The 24136-nt window shown below is 40.3% G+C and overlaps 1 protein-coding gene across 1 annotated transcript in view; it reads left to right on the forward strand.

The window, feature by feature from the left end:
• The window catches only part of MYO5B (myosin VB), a 536371-nt gene that overhangs the window by 460233 nt on the left and 52002 nt on the right, over positions 1-24136 (forward strand). The window contains exons 23-27 of the mRNA XM_020972319.2: positions 5056-5140; positions 9409-9557; positions 11153-11272; positions 13966-14103; positions 21520-21585. Of these exons, the coding sequence (XP_020827978.1) occupies positions 5056-5140; positions 9409-9557; positions 11153-11272; positions 13966-14103; positions 21520-21585 (558 nt within the window). The remainder of the gene's footprint in view (positions 1-5055; positions 5141-9408; positions 9558-11152; positions 11273-13965; positions 14104-21519; positions 21586-24136) is intronic.

The raw sequence follows: 24136 nt of genomic DNA on the forward strand, positions 1-24136 counted from the left end.
GTAAAAAGAATTTGCCCAATTTTATTCTCTAAAGGGCAGTATAGGCCAGGTATTCTTGCTTCCAAGCTATTCCTATCATCTCCCATGTCAAACCACCTCCCTAGATCTTACTGTCATCCTAGAATATCCACAGTGAATTATTAAATATTGAATTAGAATCCAAATCCAGAATATCACCATGAAAAGGACCTTAGAGATGATTTAATCCAAACCCTTCTCCATCCTTATTTTGCAGTCGAGGAAGTTGAGGGCCAAAGAGAGGAAGGAAGAACTGCCCGAAGCTCCACAATACCCCACGCAGAACTAGGCTTGGGCTACAGTTCAGCGCCTGTTGCACTATGCCACATTAAGTAATGGACATAGATGCATCATTTATTCATCTCTGGTCAATGTACAGCCCCATACTTCTAGGCCACACATTGGAAAGCAGGCAATCCCAGTGCCTAGTACAGTGCTGAACCCACTGTATGCATTCTGTAATCACTTGACTGGTCAAACACATTAGTGGACTAGCTTGAAAATTTACAAATTGACTTAAAACTCTAGAAAAGGATTAGTCACACATTTTAAATTAGGATAATTTGCTTAGTCTGAGATCATAGAAAAATTATCCTCTTGGGATTTGACTTCATTTTCATATTATGGTCAGTTATCTTTGTTAAATCAATTTCTAATCCTTCTGCCAATGTCACTTTTGTCAAAGTTAATTTCCTTTTCTCCTCTAAAAGATCTTTTATTTGATTTCTGTGTAGATGATGATCTATTTGTGACTCAAGTAGCAAAGCTCTCACTGCTTTCTTTGGATTTAGTATGAAATATGTTGAAGGAGCATTCTTCAGATTTATGTTGAAATAGCCAAGGAAAGCTATCCCAAGGTGAGGTGAGGAAAGGGGAGTATGGGAGGGGAAAGTCCCGTGAATTGTACAGTATAAGGTGTTGTTTGCATCCATAAGACATTTGTCACCATAATTCTAAATTAAATTACATTCACCTATTAAATTAAGACCTGTAACCTCTTTTAAAAAGTAGCATTGTTAGCCTTGGATTCAACTCTTTGATTCAGAAAATGCTCATTATTTCTACTGTGGAAATTAGCATAGTTTAGTGGCTAAATAGTAAATTATATTCAGGATGATTTGAGTTCAAGTCTCGCCTCTGACACATACTGAAATGTTACTCCTCTGCTCAAAAACCCTCCATGGCTCCCCATTGCCTGTGGTATAAAATACAAACCTGGAATTTAAGATGTTCCACAATATGACTCTTACTCACTTTTACAGCTTTATTTTTTACTACGCCCCTTCACAAACCCAGACAAGCCCCTTAACTTCTCAGTGGTCCCTGTTCAGACCCTAATAAGACTGTACATTTCAGTTGCATTGGTAAAGGGTGTTTCCTCACTGACAATTCCCTACTAGTGAAATCACAGGTTAGGGGTGTGTGTGTGTGTGTGTGTGTGTAGAGAGGGGGGGGAAAAGCAAGCCACTGCGCTACCCTGGGGAGTGTAAAAAAAGAAAAGGATGACACAGATCCTACTCTCAAAGAACATACATAATAAGGGAAAGGATGTGAATAACTATCATACAAGAAACATTTCAAGGAAAATGCTATAAATTAGCAAGATACTTTTAAAGTAGCATCAGTGATATTTCCCATTTAATATGGAATTAACACTGATATGGGTGTATCTTCTAAAACAGGGGCTCTTAAACTGGGGCCCATGAATTTGGATGGAAAAAATTACATCTTTATTTTCACTAACCTCCAACTAAAATTAATCCTTTCTTCATTTATTTAAAAATATTATTCTAAGAAAGGATCCATAGGCTTCACCAAACCAGTAGGGTCCATGATACAACAAAGATTAATAATCCTGTTCTAAAGACACCTTAAAGATAGATTAAGAATTAAGTGTTAGCTCCTATAAAAATATAACCATTCAATTAAATGTTTTTATTAACTTCATAATTTGAAAAATGATGCATCTCTGTTTAATTTCTTTGAATCCACTTAAACCTAGCCTAACTTCTCTCAGGCTTCTGGTATCAATGTCCAGGCTATGGGCTTACTAAAAATAGAAAACTTTAAAAGTTATCTTGGATGATATTACTACTGATTCTCTAGTCTGATAGTACTAGGCTTCTTTGCTTTATATGACTATGAATTCTGACAAAGCTGTCTGTAAAGTAAAATTCTGGAAACCAAATTCTACTTAAAGTGCTATACAAATATACCTAAGGTCTCATTGTTAAGAGACAGCACGATGTAATGAGGACCTGTGTTCCAGTCTCAGTTCCCATGGTTCCTAGCTGTGTGCCTATGGACAAATCAATCAAACTCTATGAACCTCAATTTCTAAATCTACAAAAGGGGATAGAATTATACTTCTACCATCTACTTCCTACGGATGTTGCAGGAGAAATTATTCCATTGTTATTAGAGTCCTCATTTGAATTAAAATACAATATTGTAAATGTCTTCACGCTGGAGAGAAAAATTCCTAAGAGACTATAGCTTGATAGTTTCTGCTCTGATAGAAGTTAAGATGGCAACAATTCTGGTGGGGTTTGGACAGACCCTCAGATGCTGCCTGATGAGTTGTGGTCCCCCACCTGGCAGTTAAGTTTTCCTTTAAAGCACTTTTCTGACTCTAAAATCTCTCTCCCCTGTCCCAACTCTAGATAATAATTTTTCCTATCTCTGCAGGGTCCTTGACTGACCTTTCAGTTCCTAGAACCCTTCTTTTACTTGAGTATGTACAATACACACATGTGCATATATCACATACATATGTGTGTATATACATTAGGTATAGAATAGCTTAGCATAGCATGATATACTATATAATACACATATATACATGTATTAATATACATATATAATATAGTATGTGAGATGTGCAAATTTAGAGACATGTCCGTTCTACATGTTCACGTAGACTATTAGTGCCTGATGTGTGGTAGAGCCTTCCAAGCTCCTACTGGTCTGATCAGCCGCAATCAGACACACTGTACCTTGACCCCAAAGTAGTGATGTCATTTTGGTCCTCTTTGATAACAAAGGACAACAACCAATATGCAATGGAAAAATGGAAAAATGACCTTGGATATTACTATTGATTCTGAAGTCAGGTAACACAGGTATCCTTTGCTGCATAGAAATGATGAATTCCACCACGGGTAGAGCCCATGTCTTCTGATTCTCCCACTATGGCACACTGCCTCTGTATAACTGATACTTTCACAGCCTTTAGGTGGAATTTGGCTTGTAGAATTCACTTTCCAGACAACCTTATTGGAACGCGTAGATTCTATAAAGCAAAAGATGCCTGCATTACCAACCATGAGACTCAGTGGTAGCCACCGAGATAGGGCTTCAGTTTTTTTCTATATATGTAGAGAGTGTGCCGTTTTTGTCCAAGTCAATCCTAGGGCTAAATTGACATAAAGGACTGTAGACTGAAGTGGGGTGGGAGCAATAAGGATTAAAACATGTGAAATAAGATGTGGCTCTCTGCTCCTTCCTTCAGATTAGCACTGTTCTCTCATGTCTGCCACATCATAAGCATCTTGACACCAGAAAGAATGCCTCCTTCATCCTTATGTCCTCCACAAAGTACCCTATACACAATAGGTGTGTGAAAAATAATTATTGATTGACTTTAAGCAGTGCCACACATGTCGGTCTGGTCTCCATTAAAAGGTAAATAAGGATAAAAATTCACTTTCAAAAATAGAGGAAGGATGGGGCAGCTAGGTGGTGCATTGGATAGAGCACCGGCCCTGAAGTCAGGAGGACCTGAGTTCAAATGTGGCCTCACACCAAACACTTAACACTTACTAGCTGTGTGACCCTGGACAAGTCACTTAATCCCAATTGCCTAAAAGAAAAAAATAGAGGAAGGAAAACGACAAAGCCACACTTTAGAAACATAGTGATTTCTTATGGTAAGGATCTATCAACTGGGAAGGTGAAGGTGACTCATTTGTCAAACTGATTCTACATGCGTAAATCACTTGGTTTCTATCTGCATCAGTTTCCCCATCTGTTGGCTCTTTCATTACCCACCCCAGGGCCATGCTGAGTGTTGTGGAATTATTTTGGTAAAGCATTTTACAATTACCTGCAGCATGAATCCGTAGGCAGCAATGATGGTTATGTAGAGAGATATCAGTGAGAGCACCCAGAGGAATTCATAGATGGAATGGCCTTCCATTAGTTTCCAACTCATTTCATGTTAGAGAAGGCTCTTAACCTCTTGTTTTTAAGCTCTTGTATTTCTATAGTGAAACTTCTCTGGAATGTTATAATGGATTCTTACCAGCAGAACACATGTCAGTATTAAACCTCTATTATATCTTTCTTAATTCCTTCCCTTTTCTCCTTAGACGCTCCCCCCACCATTTTACACTTTGTGTCCTTTGCCATTCCAATACATTTATTCCTTTGATATGGCTCCTGATACCGAATAGTGGAGTAAAGAAAAGTTCGATATTCTTTCTACCAGCATCTAGTAGCAAGCTACCTATTCTTTCCTAGTGCTTTGACCTTCACTCTGATTCCCCACTCCCTTCCCCCCCCGTCCCCAAAGAAAATGAAGAAGAAACTATAAGAAATCTGCTCATTGAGAGTCTCAGCTTCAACTGAAGCATTTCTCCATTTCCCAAGACAGGAGACAAAAGGGAGGGGGTTGGTTGCAGTTCTAAGAGATACCCTATCTTTTCATATACACTGAGACCAGGGGAATTAGCTCAACCCAGCCTTTTATAATGATATTTTACATGACATTTTTTAACAATAGAAAATCATGAAAGACATTTCACTTTCCCAGGTCTGGTTTATGAAAGTTTTAGGGTTGGTTTTTTTTTCCTAGTGTAAGGGGAAAAAAATCAAGGGAGAAGGAGGTTTGTTTTAAAAAAGAAAGAAAAAAGAGAACATTCAAATTCAACCAGGTGAAACAAAATCCCCATAAAGAAAGAGCCTGACCTTGAGCTGGCTGGCATTACAAGAGGTAACGCATTTCCCTGTTGTCGGGGATGTGTTGTTCTTTTTTAGAGAGTATTGGACCTGGAACAAGAAAATGCGCTTTTGAAAGATGAAAAAGAAATGCTTAACAACCAGATCTCGTGCCAATCTAAAGGTAAGGAGCTGAGTGAATCATCTGTATGTTTTCAGTGTGTCAGAAATGCCCCACTTCTTTATTTTCCATTCATGTTCGTTCCTCCCACTCCCATCTCCACCTCCCCCCCAAAAAAATTCACTGTGGTTTGTCATGCTGCTGTGTATGATAACAGTGCAGAGAAATCTGATTCAATCTGGGAGGGATTAAGAAAGAAATGAGCAATCACCCCTCCACCCCATGCCATTTCATTTTAAGATATTAATCAGAGCAGTTCTGGGGGAAATGACTCCTTTTAAAGAGAAGTCCCTCACTGTCAGATTTTTGAAATGTTTAAACTGAGCTTTGTTTAGGGATGTATATTTTTATGAGGGCCAAAGATCCCTGCCTGGTTCTGTAAGGTTGGGGGTGAGAGTAGTCATCACTGAGCTTCCCGGGGTCACTCTAAGAATCCAGCAGGCAAAGTTGTCGAGGAATTCCAGCACTTCTAGATGCTGCCAAGTTTAAATTGATCTAGGGCCCAGATCCTTTGATGCCCTTTCCTCCACATGTCTGCCATGGTTCCTACCCCCACCTAAGACTATAATCTCCTTTCTAGGAGGCATAGAGCTAGGTACATTATCATTATCATTATTATTATTATTATTGTCTGGATTTTGTGATTTCATTGTTTTAGGAAACTTCTGGTAAGGAAAGCACATGGAACAGGGTTCGACTCTCCCACAGCTCATAGCCTTAGAGAGTTGGCTAGCCCATAGTAGGTGCTTAATCAATGCTTACTGATTGACTGATTTATTCTCTTTGGCTTTGACTAAACTGCAATTGCCTAACCTTTGTTTTGGGGGCTTTCCTTCCTGTCTACACCCATTCACTTCACTGTCTGGTACCCTGTCCCTGTGGATGATACCCCTTGTATTCTGACTCTACATTACCTCTGTCCTGGCTTCTCTCTTATCACAGCTGGAAGCAATTGAATTGATTAACAATAACAACAATAACAACAACAACAACAATACCGTTCATATAGCATTGTAAGGTTGGCAAAGTGCTTTACAGATACTATCCCATTTTATTCTCAACAACAACCTGGGGTGGTGGGTAAGTGCTATTATCATCCCCATTTTACAGATGAGGAAACTGAGGCAGATAGCAGTTAAGTAACTTGCCCCAGGCTTAAACAGCTAATAAGTGTCTGAGGTCAGATTTGAACCCAAGGCTTAGCACAATGCCTGGCACATACTAGGTGCTTAAAAATGCTTATTGATGAATGGATTCCAAGTCCTGTGTTCTCTCTCTTTGCCACCCAGCTGCCACTCTAGTCATCAGCAAGTAAGACCTTTTCTGCCTTCTGCTTACCTCAGGTCTCCCTTCAGGTCCATGACCTGCTGGATCATCACACTTTGAACCTTTTAGGGATTTTTAGAGGTATCCCATGCTACCCTAGGCTCCATGGATAGAATGTCAGTCATTCTCCAGGACCTCGCTATTCTCCTCATCTCCTTTCTCCTAGTCTTAACACTGTTCTTCAAGTAAGAATATGTGTTGATTTTACATCAGTTTGTAAAAATCAAGTAGGGAGCTACTTACCTCAAAGCAACAACAACAGACATTCACTGTATTGGATATGAAACCAAATATGAAATCACCTTCACTTCACATTTTTCCCAAGAGAGGAAAAGAGTCTTTTTATTTCCATGTTGCTTAGCAATTCACTCCATGAATCCATTCTCCCTCTCTCCTTATAGAACAGTGTTAAGACTGGGAGATGGGGCACAGAACTTGGAATTAATTCAATAAACATTTTTAAGCATGCACTTTGTGCCAGGCAACTCTAAGGTTACAAGCTGCCTGAGAGTCAAACCCTGTTCCATGCATTTTCCTTACCAGAAGCTTCCCCAGAACAATGAGCTCACAAATCCAGACTAATGATAATAATAATGTATCCAACACCCTGCCTCCAGGAAGGAGATTATGCATTTTAAAACATTATTCTGAGAAGAGTTTTATAGGTTTTACCAGACTGCCAAGGGGGTCCATGACATACTCAAAAAAAGGAAAAGGTTAAGAACTCACAGTAGAGTAGAAAGAGGCCAGGAATGGAAGTCTGGAATGTAGTCCTGGTATCACCACTAATTATCTGTCATTCTGCATCTGTCTCAAGCTTGATTTTATGAGGAAACAAGTCTAGTGGGTAAGGGACTTGCCCAAGGTAAAAGCTAGTCAATAAACGTATATTAAAGGCCTACTTTGTGCCAGGTACTCTGCTAAACTCCGGGGATATAAAAAGAGGCAAACAGACCCTGTCCTCAGGGATCTCACAATCTAATGGGACAGATAACAAGCAAATAAGTATATAAAAACAAGCTGTAGATAAGATGAATAATAATAATCCAGAGAGTAAGATAGCTACATGGATAGAGTGCCAGGCCTGGAGTTCATCTTCCAGCTCTTTGATGAGCTGTGTGACCCTGGGCAAAGCACTTAAAGCCATTTGCCTCAGTTTCCTCATCAATAAAAAGAGTTGAAGAAGGAAATGGCAAACCACTCCAGTGTCTCTGCCAAGAAAACCCTAAATAGGGTCACAAAGAGTCAGATATGATTCAACAACAACAAAGAGGCACTAGAATTAGGAAAGTTGAGAAGAAGCGATTTTAGTTGAGACTTAGAAGAAGCCCGGGGGCTCAGTAGGCGGAGATGAGGAGGGAGAGCAGCTCCCATGGATTTGATTAATGATTCTCAAGTCTTCCTATGCTACTCCAATCTCTCTGCCTACCTTCAGTCTCTGATCTCCAGTTGCCTTTCAGACATCTGGTAGACATCTTAAACTTGATATGTCCAAAACAGAACTCATTACCTTTCCCCTTAAACTTTCCCCCACCCTTTCTACCCTCTCTATAACTGTAGAGGGCAACACCATCTTCCAGATCCCTCAGGTTTACAATCTAGGAGCCAGCCTCAGCTTCTCCCTATCTCTCACCCCCCATATCCAATCTGTTGCGGATGCCTATCTGTTCAATAAGCCCTTTTCTCTGCACAACACTGACACCACTTTGGTGCAGACCCTCATCACCTTATGCTTAGACTATTACAGTAGCCTGCTGGTGGGTCTGTGAACCTCAAGTCTTTCCCCATTCCAATCTATCCATTCAGTCACTAAAGTGATTTTCCTAAAGTGTAGGTTCAACCATGTCACCCCTCTTCTCAATAAACTCAAGTTGGGGCAGCTAGGTGGCATAGTGGATAGAGCACTAGCCCTGGAGTCAGGAGGACCTGAGTTCAAATCTGGCCTCAGACACATAATACTTCCTAACTATGTGACTCTGGGCAAGTCATTTAACCCCCCAATTGCCTCACTTTAAAAAAAAAAAGCATTGTTAACAAAAGAAACCAATGATATTGAAATGTGGTTACCAATTTTTAAAAAGTTCACATGATCCCTGTACCACAATGTAATCAATGGGTCGAACTAGATCAGAAGTATCAACCTCACCACCTGTAAAATTCCAAACTAAATCAGATTAAAATGTAATTGAGAAATATTCAGCAAAATAAATAAAAATACAATGCAGCATAAATAGCGTAAATTTGTGATTTTCTCTTCAGCTGTGGAAATCTGTTTCTGTTTGAATTTGGCACCACTGAAATGACATTTAAGTTCCTTTCAGCTCTAAATCTTTGACCCTATAATCCTAAATAACTTTTGGATTATCTAGATTTTTTTTTAAATTGTTGTCTATTGTTTCTCTTCACTGATAGAAATAAAACAGAGTTTGTGTTAGAATGCAATTCAATCTCTCCAACTATCTCCATGAGCCTTCATGCTCTATCCCTTTTGGATTTATTCACTCCTCCATCAACCCTAATCCTACCAGGCCAATAGTGGTTTAGCAACTTCAGGTTCAGGTGGGAAGGTGTGGGCGTGGATTCTTCCACTGACACTGGCAGCAACTCCCATTATACCTGTTGGAATGGCTTGAGCCTGAAAAACCATGAAATTCAATGCCCACTTCATAGTCCCAAGGCTGTCCAGATGCTTGGCATTCCTCTCTCCTCAAACTCTTTCTGGGCAAGACTTTTCCCCTCTCTGCTGGCTTTTGCATGATGAGATGGGCATCTCTCTTATGTATTAAATGAAGTGTTTTCGTGGATTCATCAGAGGCAGATACACCAACCCCGTCACAGATAGGCTTTTGACAAAGGGTCTACTCTAATCAGTGTACTGGTGACAATAAACATTAGAGGAACTCATTTGGCAGAAGAAATGGCAGCTTAATATGCCTTCGTTTCAGATGAATTTGCCCAAAATTCGGTAAAGGAGAATCTCCTACTGAAGAAGGAGCTGGAGGAGGAACGGTCACGATACCAAAACCTTGTGAAGGAATATTCTCGACTGGAGCAAAGCTATGACAACCTTCGGGATGAGATGACCATCATAAGGGTAATGAAAATAATTCCTTCCTGCTACACACCTCTAGTCTACTCAAATCCTTTCTTGACCTCGTTGTTCATTTTGCCTAGTCCACTGGAATTGATCTCTGACAAGGCATGACCTTCCTACAGGGAGGTATAATTGTAAGCAAGTTATCTGGTTAAAAAAACTTACCGTCAAGCACTGTCTAGATGTGACTTCTATGTCTTGTAAAGGATCCTGTGGTACATTGTTGGGGAACTAACCAGCAAGTGGTTTTAGGGTTTTCCCAGTTTAGGGAAATTTTTGTGCCTCCATCACCATCTGAAGCTGATAAATATTTTAAATTAAATATTTTAAATTAAATTTCTCTTTTTTTAACTGCAAACTTGACAAACATGAAACATCAGTTTGTAGAGAAAGAACATTGTATAAGTAAACCTTTGGATCTCTATTACTACTTTGTTTTTAAATGTCTATTAAATTTAATACAGGAGCAATGCAATTTCTCTGTGTCCATTTCTGAACCTCTTTATGCTATCTACTGTATATTTTTCGTCTTTGCTCTTTTTTGCTTCCTTCCTTTCTTTTTCTTTCTTTCTCTCACATCAATTTCACCACCCACCAACTTCAAGCAAAACAAATCCACATATTGGCCATGTATGGAAATGTAAGCCTCTTTCTGTTCTTCTAGTCCATTAGCTCTGTGCCAAGAGGTGGGGAAGCATGCTTCATCTTCAGTTGAAGCTGACATATGAATGAAGCTGAAAAGGCCTAATGTGGTTTCAGTGGTACCTTGTGTAAAGTGACTCAGACATGCTTTGAATACTATTCCATTCGGATTGTTTTCTCAAATACCTGATGAAACATCACATACATAGACATGTTTTCATGATAATTCAGAATTTCAATCATTGTTTTTCTTTCTGCTTCATGTAAGCATTTCCCTGCAGGATTTCTTACCCATACAACATTGGTTGAGTAAGCAGGAAGAGAAATTGAGTAGGAACATACGTGGAATTATAAAATGGCCCCAGCAAATCTGTCTTTTACTCTTTCAGTTGAGTCAGATACTGAAAAAGAAAAAAAAAATGTTACTCTACATAAACTATGTAAATGGAAAACTCCATTTTTAATATCCACCAATTTTCAAATTTTTCCTGTAATAGCAACAGAGAGGGGAGACCTAAGGGCTCTTTTTCCAGGCTCCTCTTAAGAGGGCAAATAATGACATGCAGCTCTGGAGATGCTTACTGTGTGCCTGGGGAGTCAGGGATCATTTCACAAGGCCCTGTCATGTAGATTGTTAACCTAAGTCTTATGGATTTGCATTTCATTGAGCAACAGAGTTGCCAATCCTTCCAATAGGGCAAGCGTGTGTTTGTTGGATTGTGATGTCATTATTTAGTTGGCTATCAGAAATGTGGATGAAATGGCTCTTTTGGGATGACTCTATTAATACCATTCTAAGAGGCCAGAAATACCGATTTTTTAAATGAGATTAATGCCACAACAGAAAAAAACAAAAAATCTACTTGTTCTCCAGAATTTATGGTGCTGCTTAACACTGTCCTTTTATGAGATGTCATGTGTTAAATTATTTTGGCAATTGTCTCTTTGAACAGCAAACCCCAGGTCATAGGCGAAACCCTTCAAACCAGAGTAGTTTAGAATCTGACTCGAATTACCCATCAGTCTCCACATCTGAGATTGGGGATACTGAAGATGCAATCCAGCAGGTGGAGGTAAGTCTCTCTGGCTCAAGGCCACTATATACAATTTGTTGGAGAGAAAGAAATGGTGATGCTCCTTGCCTGAATAGCTTTAAGCAGCAATGATATCTCCTATTAGGATGTAAAATTTGATCAGTGGTGAACAGAGAAGTTGAAGGATATGTCTTACCCCCAAGGTAAGTATGTGTATTAAGAAACACAGAATGTCCGAACTGGAAGGGACCTGAGAGACCATCTGGTCATACTTCCTCATTTTACAGATGAGGATACTGAGGTCCAATATGTGTTATATCTGCCTAGTATAATATAAAATCCTTGAGGGCAGAGACTGCCTCATTTTAAAATTTGTACCCCCACTACCTAAGACATAGTTGGTTGATCTCTGTGGATTTTACCACTTCTGACATTCTGTGATCATAATGTTACAGTCACAGTTGAATGAATGAAAAAACATTTATTAAGTGCCTACTGTTCCAAGCACTAGGGACACAAATAGAAAAATCAAGACTGTATCTTAAAAATGAGATCTGTGTCTCATCAAAAATCTTTCCAAAGATTTTCCAAGCAAAGATTTTTCCAGACCAAGATGGAAGCACCACAGGTCAGCTGTATCTCACTATGAATTCAGTTACTAACAACCCACCTCTTAGACAGGCAGTAAATATGATCTAGATCCCTTCAGGGATGAAAGAGAAAGGATTCAGACCTCAGTGGGCAAAAATCCCTTGCAGGATGAAATCAAAAGGCTTCACCCTAAAATCCTTGGTTGCTTCAGCAAGAAGAAACCCCCTAAGAGACTAAAGTGAAAGTGCCTGACTTAAGCACCTAGGTAAAAGAAAAACCTGATGCACTAAGGAAAAAACAAACACTTCCATTTGAAGAAAGAAAAGGTTCCATTCAGGCTGACCTTTGATTTTTTTTAATTGTGTAAAAAATGGCCCTTACCCTCTCTTTTCACCCCCTTGAAGGAAAAGACTTCAGCTAGATGCCTCCCATAAGAGAAGGGCATATTCAGATTTCACTGAAGATTAAAGAAAAAGCCTCTCCTCTCTTCTCATATAAAGAAAAGAGCTTGTACTGAAGCTGATCACAGAAGAGGAAAACTTTGATGTTCGTGGTGAGGGGAGAGGACTAAAGAAAGACCATCACTGTAAAGGAAAGGTCTTCAACTTGATTGAGCAGGAGAGGCCTAGAACTCAATTCCTGAGGCTTCAGCTGCAAAAATTGGTAAACAACAAAGGAACACAATAAAAGACTTTGGTGATGACAGGGATGACCAACACATACACCTGAAAGAGGAGAATAATTAAAAAACACTTAGTATCAAAACATCAAAGAATAAACAGCTTCCCTACAAAAACAATTAGAATTCCTCAAAGAAATTATGCTAATTTTTAAGAGATGTAATAAAAGAAATGAAAGAGCTGTGGAAGAAAGAAATATTTTTTTAAAAGGATTAACAGCTTGATAGAAGTACAAAACCTCACCCTAGTAATAAACTCCCTGAAAATCAGAATGCACCAAATGAAAATTAGTGATTTCAGGAGACGACAAGCATTCTTAAAACAAAATTAAAAAAGGTAAAAAATAAATTTAAAAAATAAATTAAAAAATTGAAACAAAACAAAAAAAATGAGGAACCTGAGGAAAATATATCTCATATCAAAAACAACTGACCTGAAAAACATTAAGGAGGGATAATTTAAGAATCATAATTTAAGAATTACCTGATTACCTTAAATCTCTGACCAAAAAAGAACTTGGATCTCTTATTTTAAGAGATCATTAAAGAAAATTGCCCAAACATATTAAAACAAGTGGTCAACGTGAAATTGGAAAGAATACAACGATCACTTCCTGAAAGACACTCCAAAATGCCTGGTCTCATGTTTACAAGACTTGTATCCTATGATGATGACTATGGGGGCCAGGCTGGAAGTAGGGCCAGCGGTGTGGTTAAACACTCCTGTTCCCACGGCTCTTGGACTTACCACCTTGAAAGTCGCAATTGATGATGGTGGTAGTGGTGGTAAGGATGGGGATAGTGGACCTCTTCTCCACAGGGGCAGAACCCCTAGGTGAAGTTCCTCCCAGGCACATATATTTAAAAATCTGTAGGACAGAAACACACAGCCTGAAGGAAAAAAAAATCTCTTGAGAAACCACTGTTCCATAACATGTTAGATGTAGAAGCAGATGTATTACTATTGTCTCAGGGTATAATCTATCATGGTTTGATTACAGTGTTGGCAATGATTACTGATCACATAGATTGTTAATAAGAAGGTTTTATTATCCACATTCTTTAGTGTCTCTTACGTGGGACTGTTTTGCTTCTGTGTTTTAAAGAATTCTTTTTCACCCTTCTCCCCGAAAGGGCTTTGTTTTCATCCAATTTGACTTTTACTACAATTGGCCATTTTTAATGGATTTCTGTAAGAGAATGGTTTATGTCTAAAACTCAAATGCTCTGCAGGTTTTCAGGGAGATTTGCATTATAAGACTCCTTTGGAAAAGACTTAAAATCCATTAGTATCAATGTCCATGATGTGGAAGGGTCCCATGTGTTTGGATAGAAGTCAAGCTACTCATTTAGCTTGTGAAGGAGAAGGGCAGGGACAAAAGACAAGTAGATAATGAGGTGTTACCCTAAAGTATTTGCCTTGTCTGGAACATCTTTCTTTTCTTTCCACCTGTCCCTGAAGGAAATGGGCCTGGAGAAGGCAGCTATGGACATGTCTGTCTTCTTGAAGCTGCAGAAGAGAGTTCGGGAGCTGGAGCAGGAAAGGAAGAAATTGCAAACTCAACTGGAGAAGGAGCAACAAGAAAACAAGAAAGTCCAGGTACAGGGAGGTTCTTAGGGACCCCTTGTAATGCATAGGCTAGGAGAAACACTGATCACCCTCCCTCACCCTCCATAGACTACTCCTGGGTATATCAAGGTTTGGCTGTTTGGAGTGGTCATGTAATGATGGACTTCGGGGTGTGTGAGCTAACCTGGTCATAAATAATCCAATGTGCATACTCACTAATCAAACATGTTAAACCAGAATTGGGGCAACTAGGTGGCATGGTAGATAGTGTTAGACCTGCAATCAGGAAGACTTGAGTTCAAATCCAGCCTCAAACATTTACTAGCTGTATGACTCTGGGCAAGTCACTTAACCCTGTTTGCCTTAGTTGTTCATTTGTAAAATGAACTGGAGAAGGAAATGGCAAACCCACCTCAGTATCTTTGCAAAGAAAACCCCAGATGGGGTCACGAAGAGTTGGATGTGACTGAAAAGACTGAATAACAACAATGCCTGGATTCTATTATTTGCATTCCCCAAGCCCTCCTTGTTGGAATAGCAGAATAGGACCTTGCCTAAGTATTCCTAAGTTAAGCTGCTTTAATTGGTAAGATGTAGGTTTTCCAGTGGTGGTTTTCACCTCTTAAGCCTTAATCACTGAGTGGGTGTTGCCTCAGTCAAACTGAGACCTGTTAAAGACCTTAGCTTGAAAAGGCTGCTGCATCCTGGACCATCTTCAGTCATCCTGTTCTATATCTGGCCACTGGACTCAGATAGCTCTGGAGGAGAAAGTGAGGCAGGTAACTTTGCACAGCCCTCCCTCACTCACCTCTAATTCACTTGCATGTTACGGCATCACCTCCTTGATGTCATGGTCCTCTTCAAAAATGAAGTACAAACAACAGCAAGATGGATAATATAGTTTCCTGCATCTTCTTCTTCTGTTCTTTCTCACCTGTGAGATAGACTGTGTACCTACTCTGTGCATGACTCTGGGTGTTTTTTTTCTTTTTTTTTTAATTTATTTTCTTTTTTTATTTTGATTTATCAACAATCACTTCCATATGCTTTTGAGTTTAAAATTTTTCTCCCCCTTCCTCCCCACCACCCTCCCCAATATGGCACACAATCTGATATAGGCTATACATTTACATTCCTATTAAACATATTTTTGCATTAATGAAGTTGTAAGTAAAAATTAAAACCAATAGCAGGAACCATCAGAAAGAGGAAACAAAACTCAACAGAAGAGAAAAAAAAGATAGCAATTCAACTTTCAGAGTTATGATTACTATCTGTGTCTTTTTCTCTATCCTTTTTCCCCCCTTTATGCTTTTCTTTCTCCTTTCTCCTTTCCCCCCCACTAGTGTTTTGCTTTTGACCACCTTCAGTCTCTCCTCCTTTTATTATCCCTTTCCCTTTTCCCCTTTGCTCTTACTGCTTCTTCCCTCCCTTCTATCCCCCCTCCCTTTTCTTTCCCCTTTTCCCTCCTACTGCCTATAAGGCAAGTTAGATTTCTATACCTAACTGATTATGTTATTCCCTTCTTGAGCCAAATCTGATGAGAGTAAGGTTCAAACAATGCTCACCCCCTCCCTTCTTTCCCTCTGCTGTAATAGGATTTTCTGTCTTTTCCTGTAATGTAATTTACCCTTGTCTGCCTCCTCCTTTCTCAGTACATTTTCTAAGATCAGACTAATCCACTTACTTGGATCCATTTAACCCACTTGATTAGATTTTTTTTATCATTACATCAAAGTCAACTAATATCCACCCCTTTATGTATACTCCTTTAACAGGTGTAATAACAATACAGTTCTCAAGAGTTGCAAGTGTCATCTTCCCTTGTAGGGATGTAAACAGTCCCCTTATTAACAACATTTTGTATCTTTCTGTCCCATTTACCTTTTTATGTCTTTCTTGAATCTTGTACTTGAAGATCAAATTTTTTGTTGAGCTCTGGTCTTTTTATCAGGAAGGTTTGGAAGTCCCTATTTGTTGAATATCCATCTCCTCCCTTGAAAAATCATGCTCATTTTTGCTGGGTATTGATCCTTGGCTGCATCCAAGCTCCTTTGCCTTATGGAATATCATGTTCCACGCCCTGTGGTCTTTTAATGTAGAAGCTGCAAGGTCCTGTGTAATCCTGACTGTGGTTCCATGATATTTAAATTGTTTCTTTCTGGCTGCTTGCAGCACCTTCTCTTTCATCTGGTAATTTTGGAATTTTGCTATTATATTCCTTGGCATTGTCAATTTGGGATCTCTTTCAGGTGAGTGTGTCTTCTTTCTATGGTTATTTTCCCTTCTGGTTCTAGGACTTCTGGGCAGTTTTCCTTTATGATTTCCTGAAAGATACTGTCCAGGCTCTTTTTTTCATCATGATTTTCAGGTAGTCCAATGATTTTTAAATTGTCTCTCCTGGATGATTTTCCAGGTCGGTTGTTTTACCAATGAGGTATTTTAGTTTTCATATTTTTTCATTTTTTGTTTCTGTTTGACTGATTCTTGCTCTCTCATAGAGTCATTAGTTTCCATTTGTCCAATTCTAGTTTTTAACAGATTGTTTCTTCTGTTAGTTTTTGTACTTCCTTCTTCAATTGGCCAATTGTATTTTTAAGGGATTTGTTTTCTTCAGTGTACTTTTTTCCAGTTTGCCAATTGTGTTTTTTAGGGACTTGTTTTCTTCAGTGTACTTTTTTTCCAATTGGCCAATTGTATATTTTAAGGACTCTTCTACCTCTCTCATTAGACTTTTAAAATCCTTCTTGAGCTCTTCTAAGAAGGCTTTTTGGGCTTCACACCAGTTCATATTCCCTTTTGATGTTGCAGATGTGGGTTTGTTGACAATGTTGTCCTCTTCAGAATTTCTGTCTTGATCTTCACTCTTCTCATAATATGACTCTATGGTACGTTTCTTTTTAGTTATGGTTTCTTTATTCCCTGACCTTTAAAGGGATTGAGCTCTCCTGCTGGGAAACAGAGGGCACTGACCCACTCTTCTTGTGTTGGGAGCCTAGGTCTTGGTCACTGGCTTTGTGTACTGGGGCCTCTTATGTTGACAATTGGAGGCTGTAGGGTTTGAGCAGCTTACCTCGTGTTGGGCTAGAGTCAGCAAGGTTGGAACTTTCAGGCAATTCTAGGTTGCCTGCTTTTCCTTTCCTTAAGCTCCTTTTAGATGGATGCTGGGGTGTTTATCTGCCTGGGGCCCCTTGCAATGCTGCTTCCCTCATTTCTGCTAATGTACTGGGAGATTACTTTGTGGCAGAGTTCCGAGGCACCTGGTGATTTTCTGAGCTGGTTTCCACCAGTTCCCCCAGTTCCCCCACCCCCACCCCCACCCTTATTGAGGCACTTGGAGGTCCAGGTGTTGGTGTTTGCCTGCTCTACCACCTGGGCTTCAGGATTTCCTCCTGGTTGACAGTTGGAGGCTGTAAGGGTTCTGACAGCTTACCTGGTGTTGGGTTGGAATCAGCAAGGCTGGGACTTTAGGAAGACCCTAGATTGCTTTCTTCATCCCCTTTTGGATGAATGCTTCAGGGTGCTTATGTGCCTAGGGTCCTTTGTAGTGCTGCTTCCCTTATTTTTGCTGAGGCACTGGGAGACCCATTTGCTGGGCTGCTGCACTGCTGTTCCCCATCTTTCTTCTAGTTCAGCTGTTCCAGGGTTTTTTTTTTCTGGGGTGATATTTTCTGGGTTTTTAGAGACTGATAGGGGAGGGTGAGAGCAACTACCTTTTTACTCTGCCATCTTTAGAATATAATCTCCCTTTTCCTGGGTGTTTCCAAGGGGGACAGAAGATATGGTTTATAGTCTGGTTGAAAAAAATAAAAGCTAACAAGATGGTATAGGAAGGGCAGGATCAAGGGATAATGTGATGTCATGGAATGAACATTGGATTTGACATCAGAGGTCCAAGTCTTAGCTCTGTTTACTATCTGTGTGACCTTTGGCAGGTCATTTCTTTTCTGAAGCCTCACATTCCTCATCAGCAATACAAGAATCATGATATTTATACTACCTCCCCCCTTACCTCATGGGGGCCTTGTTAGGATTAAATAAAAGAATGTTCAGGAAACATTCTGTTACTTTGAATCACTATATCAAGGTGAGTTATTACTATTACAAAAACAAATGCAATACAGTATAACACCAAAGGTTAAATTATGAGGCCCAAATTGTAGATATTAAAGGAGTTCTGAGAAAGAATCAATGGATGTTGCAAGGGGCCTGCTGTAATTCCACATGGACTTCTTCATTTTAAAATTTTATTTTAAGTTAGAGGAAGCTAAAAATTCTTGGCCTACTTAAAACCTATGCAAGATTGACATATAACATGGGGATTGATAAAGAATGTAGACTTGGAGTCAGAGGACCTGGGATCTAAATCTTGGCTCTGCTACTTCTTACCTCTGTGATCTTGGGGAGCTCTTTTTCTTTCTCTGTACCTTAATTTCCTCCTCTGTAAAATGAGAGGGTTGGATTAAAATAAGCCCTGTTTTTTATTTGGAGTCCTTTTGGCTTTAAATCTTAGTATTCTATGAAGGGTCATTGGCTTTCTGGAACCATGCATGTTGTTCAGTCACTGCACACATGTTTGACTCTTTGTGACCCCATTTGGGGTTTTCTTGGCAAAGATACTGGAGCAGTTTGCCTTTTCCTTCTCCAGCTCATTTTATAAATGAGGAAACTGAGACAAATGGAGTTAAGTGACTTGCCCAGGGTCACAAAGCTAGTAAGTATGAGGCTGGATTTGAACCCAGGTCTTCCTCACTCCAGGCCCAGCTCTCTATTTACTGTGCTACCCACACCATACATAAAGCAGTATTAAAAACCGGGGTGTTATTAACCTTCACCCCAGCCTTAAGCAGCCGTATACTCCACTGTGAAGAGTATATCATACATACATGGCACACACTATGTGCACCTTGTGCAAATTCAAGAAGCTGGCACAACCTTTTCTTCTGTATGACTGTGCTTGCTCCTTCCTCTGAGACCCTCCGAAGTCACCCCCATCCCCTGCAGTAAGCTGGCCTCTGAGTCATGCTGATGGATTTAAATCTCTCTGGTAGATTAGACTCAGAATGGAGGGTGAAAGGATTAGGTTTATAAGTGACACATTACATTAGGAAAGAAGCTGCTGTGACAGGCAGTAATCAAATGTATGGAAAGCCAATTGGACTAGATCAGAAGGTGCCAAAAAAAAGAAAAAGGAAGAGAAAGAGAAAAGAAAGAAAGAATAAAAATCTTGCCCCTGCTTCCTTCTGAATCCAAAAATTGTTTGTATTTTATCCCTCCATTTCCCATGCCCTCAGTCTAGCAGTTCCAAATGATCCAGAAAACCCATCCTCTGGATAGCTATTCTGGGTACTAACTGGGTCAGCTTCTTGTCCCAGAGATCAGGAATGAAAGTGAGAGACTTGGGATCCCACCTAAATAAATCACTGGCTCCTAACTAAGTGAAACAAGAGATAATAGGGGAGAAAGCCAACAGAACCCAGTTATGACATCCTGAAACCCCATTCCCGGACCAGCCAGAATCTACTTCATAAGTCCCAGCCAGTTACTGAGGCTTTCCTTGGTAAAAAGACCAAGACCGAGGGTCACTGAATGTAATTTAGCAAGGAGGGAATGTGGCATAATGCATAAGGAGCAGGCCAGCTTTGCGATCTGGGAGACCTGGGTTCATGTCCTGCCTGTGACACATACGATTGTGAGTCTCTGCTCATTTTGTCTCTTGAGATCTGCCCCAAGCAACTTCCTAAGATTATCAGTTGAAGAATAAGTTTGCACTTAACATTGGTAGAGGGAGCACCTTGCCCGAAATGTCTTAGGCTAATGAAATTGCTAATAAAAAAACTAAAGTGTAGGGTAAAAAGTCCCCCTCTCCCCAGTTCCAGTCCTTGGGAAGTTTCCATTCTAGGAGGGGGTAGGGATTTGTAGAATATGATATGGTCACATATACTCTACAAGGTGGAATGTGTTAGGGACAAAAGAGAGATCCAGTGTGCTCTAGGATTTTTATTCATTTTTTTTGGTTAGAGTAAGTCTCCCTGTTTTGCCCAGATTGAAAGTACAAGAGATACTCAAGGGCCTGGTCCCACTCTGATATGCCCAGGAGTTGTGACCTGCTCCATTTCCAACCCCAGCTAGTTCTCTCCTCAGGCAAACAGGTGGGCCCTTGCTCACATAGGCTTACCATATTAATGTCAAACTTCGTGTGGGCACCCCATGAACTTAGCCCCCTGCAGCATGGAAGTCTTCAACTCAAGAGGTCCACCAGCCTCAGCCTCCTTAGTAGCTAGGGTCACATACACATACTGCCTCACCTGCCTTGCCCTAGAAAATTCTGAGAAGCAGACTCCCCCAAATTATTTTTCCTGGGTAGAGATCTATGGCGCAACTGTCAACCATGAAGAAAGATGCTTCTGTAAGTGGAGATGGCACTGAAATCGATGGGATGTAAAATCAATATTTGTTTATCTGTCGTGTTGCCAGGGCAATGACCCTGGCACCATGACTGCTAGCCAGGACTATAATGAATTTGAGCTGCCAACAATCAAGTTCATTTACATTGAGGGAGATGTGTGTGATACCTCTGTGGCTTAGCGTGTGGAAAGTCAACCTGGAGATTAGGACCATGGGGCTAATGTTTCTACAGATGTTCCTATAACTGGGTGGCCTGGAGTCAGGAAGGCTGGAGTTCAAATCCAACCTTAGACACTTTCTAGCTATGTGGCCTTAGGCAAGACATTTCACCCACTGTCTGCCTTAGTTTCCTCATCTGTGAAATGGGGATAACAACAGCACCCCCCCCCTTCCTAGGGTTGTTGTGAGGCTCAAATGAGATACTAATTGTAAAATGATAAGCATAGAGTGTGGCACGTAGCAGGTGTTATGTAAATGCTTCTTCCCTTCCCTTTCCCTGTACTAGGCAATGTTACCCAAAGGAGCATGGTAAGGTAGAAAAGGGAGTTCTGACTTGGAAACAGGAGGCTGAGTGACTCTGGGCAAATCACTCACTTCTCTTTAACCGTTAAGTCTGCTCAGTCACAGAAAGCTTAATGAAAAAAGCGAATTGTGAGCTGTGAGGACAGTAACTCAGTGGGGAGAACAGTGTGCAGAGGGTAAGGCAGGTACGCAGAGCCATCAATCTTATCTCTGAAGGTTTATGGGGCTTTTTTGTTTGTTTGTTTTTAACAGCAATCCCATGAGGTACAATAGGCATTATGAGCAGTATCGCCGTTTTGTAGATGATGAAACTGACCTCTAGAAAGGCTAAGAGACTGATTCTGGGTCCCACAGCTAGAGAGTGTTAGGGCTGGCATTGCAGCTCAGGCCTCTGGTTTCTAGAAGCGCACCAATGAGGAATCGGTGTAGTTCAAGGCAAGGTATTGATCCACCATCCTCTCGCATCTTGCTGTTTATAGCTCTCTATCCCTTATCTATCTGTCTTCATCTTTGCAGGTGATTGAAACAAAGAATGAAACAGATGCAGACCAAGATGCAGATCTAGCCTACAACAGCCTGAAGGTAAGGTTGATTCGGTAGTAATTATCAGCTGTATGACCCTGGGCAAGTCACTTAACTTCTTAGCCTCAATTTCATCATTCAATGAGCGTTTATATAAAGGAGCTTCTTTTACCTCCCCAGGCTGATGTGACCAGCTGGAGGAGAGCAGTGTTGGGAGACAGGAGACCCAAGGCCACATCCCAGGTCTGCCTCCGGGCTTCACTGGCTGTGCCTTTGAGCAAATCAATTTACCCTGGCAGAATTTTGTTCTCTCACCTTCACCTTACACAAAGAAAGTTTTCAATAAATTCAGTTCATTTGAAGGAAACACTCAAGTCTAAAATTAAGAAAAATATTTTAATGGGTTTTGTTATAAATTACAAGAATATCTGTCTTGCCTACCTTATGGAGTTTTCATGAAAATGAAGTACACGGACAGCTGTAGAACCTCTTTGAAAAAGCCAAACCTGTGACAGGTATATGTATGTGTGTGTGTATATAGATATCTATCCATATATATGTATATAAACACACCTAGATATACATACAGGTATACATATATGTGTATGTTAAATATATACACACAGAGAAATATAAACATGTGTATACATATATAAATATATAAATATGTGTATACATATATAAATGTATAAATATGTGTATACATATAAAGATATGTATACACATGGATATGCATATATTATTATACATGTATCAGTGTGATGTAGAGAAGTCCTGATAACACAGACTGAGGTATATACACACATATCTACATGTGTATATGCCTATGTTGCATGTGTGTGTGCATGAACATGGATATATAAGTACATGTGGCATAGGTACACATGGATGTGCATGTGTGTATGCTGTATGTTTACATAAACACATATACATATATACATATTTATGTATATCACTGTCAGGTATAGAAGTCCTAATAATACAGGCTGACTCCTAGCACTGTGAGAGGCAGAGCTGAGATGAATCAAATAGTAATAACTCACATTTTTATAGCACCATGAGGCTTGCAATATGCTTTTCCCATAATTCTGTGAGGTAGGTACTATTAAGTATTTTTATTCTCATTTTGTATATAAATACTCATTGAATGTTAAAATTGAATCAAGAACTTAAGTGACTTGCCCAGGGTCATGGAGCTGGTGAGTGGGAGAGTTAAAGTTTATAATAATTCTGTAAGATGGGCGGGTCGGAGTTAGGAACCAGTATTGGACAGGGAGTCAGGCAACATGGACACCTCAGGGTTGGGTAAGAAGGACATAGAAAGGATAGAGTTTGGAAAAAAGGGATCTAGGGGATGCCAAAGACAAATTTGGCCTATTACGCAGTTGTGCCTGGAGTCCGACCTGCATGAAAACCCAACCCCTAGAAGCCCCACATATATCCTGCCATTGACTAATACCCAGGCATCCCCTAGTAGTCAGGCAGCTTGGGAATGGACCCAGCCTGTTGCACCCTGGTCATCTAATGCTGGCTGATAAGACTGCTATCCCTGGAAGTTCCTTTCCACCAGCAGGGATGATGCAGCTAGCATGGTATGACACTTCTCAGTAGGGTTTTTTCTTTTGAATTATTGGTTGGGCTTTTCTTTTCCTGTGTGATTTCCAAGAGATTTAAAAATCTCAATAGAGTTAGTAAGTCTTTACACTTGATGAATGCCTATGAAATACAAACTTGCTCGCCTTTAGTAAGTGTTCCCCAGAGGAGCCTTGATCATGGCAGGAGAATCGGAGAATGTGGAAAACAATTAGCATTATGAAGTCATCCATCCTGCCTCTCCTTTTGGGACCAATAGCAGCACCATCTTACTAGCACATCATTTACTCCAAGCCCTGTCTCTCCTTCCCTTCTTCTCCCAATAATCTGCCTTTGCCAGTGAGAAGAACACATTAGGGTAAAGCTCCCCTCTCTGTGGAGGGAGGCCCCAGACTTCCTTTTCCAGAGGGAAGCCAGATATATCTCCCCTCCAGGGTACTAGGGGAGCCCCTGAAGGAATGAGGTGTCTTTTTTAATGCGCTTAGGTTGTGCCCACATTCTAGTGTGTTACCATCCCAGGGCCATTTAACATTAGTTAGTTTTTCAAAGAAGTTTACTTCAAAACCAATAGTAAGAACAGAAATACAAACATTTCCCCCAACCCCAGGAAGATAAAAAAGACTAAAAAAGCATTAGGTTCTGACTGACTAGTACTTTTTGAATGCTGCCCAGTTCTGACATCATAGCCAAAGAGGCTCCTCTAACTGCATGGTTAGCAAACTGAAAACAGTTACAGAATGTCTACACATGCTCCAGATCGGGGAGCAAGGCACTTTCGTTACACCTCATAATGCCTTTCTAGAAGCGTGCTCCCCACCCTCTTCTACATGGGGGATTGCATTCCCCCCATTACAGCTGTTTCAGGGTCTCATCCTACCATTGAACTTGATACACAGACATCACCACCATCCATGATGTGTAAGGCCAAGCTAGAGCAACACTACCATTGTTCCCCAACTGGCCACACCACTGTTCCTCTGACCAAGGTCAGAGCATGGTTTGGAGCTGGTGGCCTGGA

This window comes from Phascolarctos cinereus, unplaced genomic scaffold, assembly GCF_003287225.1.
Source record: "Phascolarctos cinereus isolate Bilbo 61053 unplaced genomic scaffold, phaCin_HiC Scaffold_4;HRSCAF=312, whole genome shotgun sequence".
NCBI lineage: Eukaryota > Metazoa > Chordata > Mammalia > Diprotodontia > Phascolarctidae > Phascolarctos > Phascolarctos cinereus.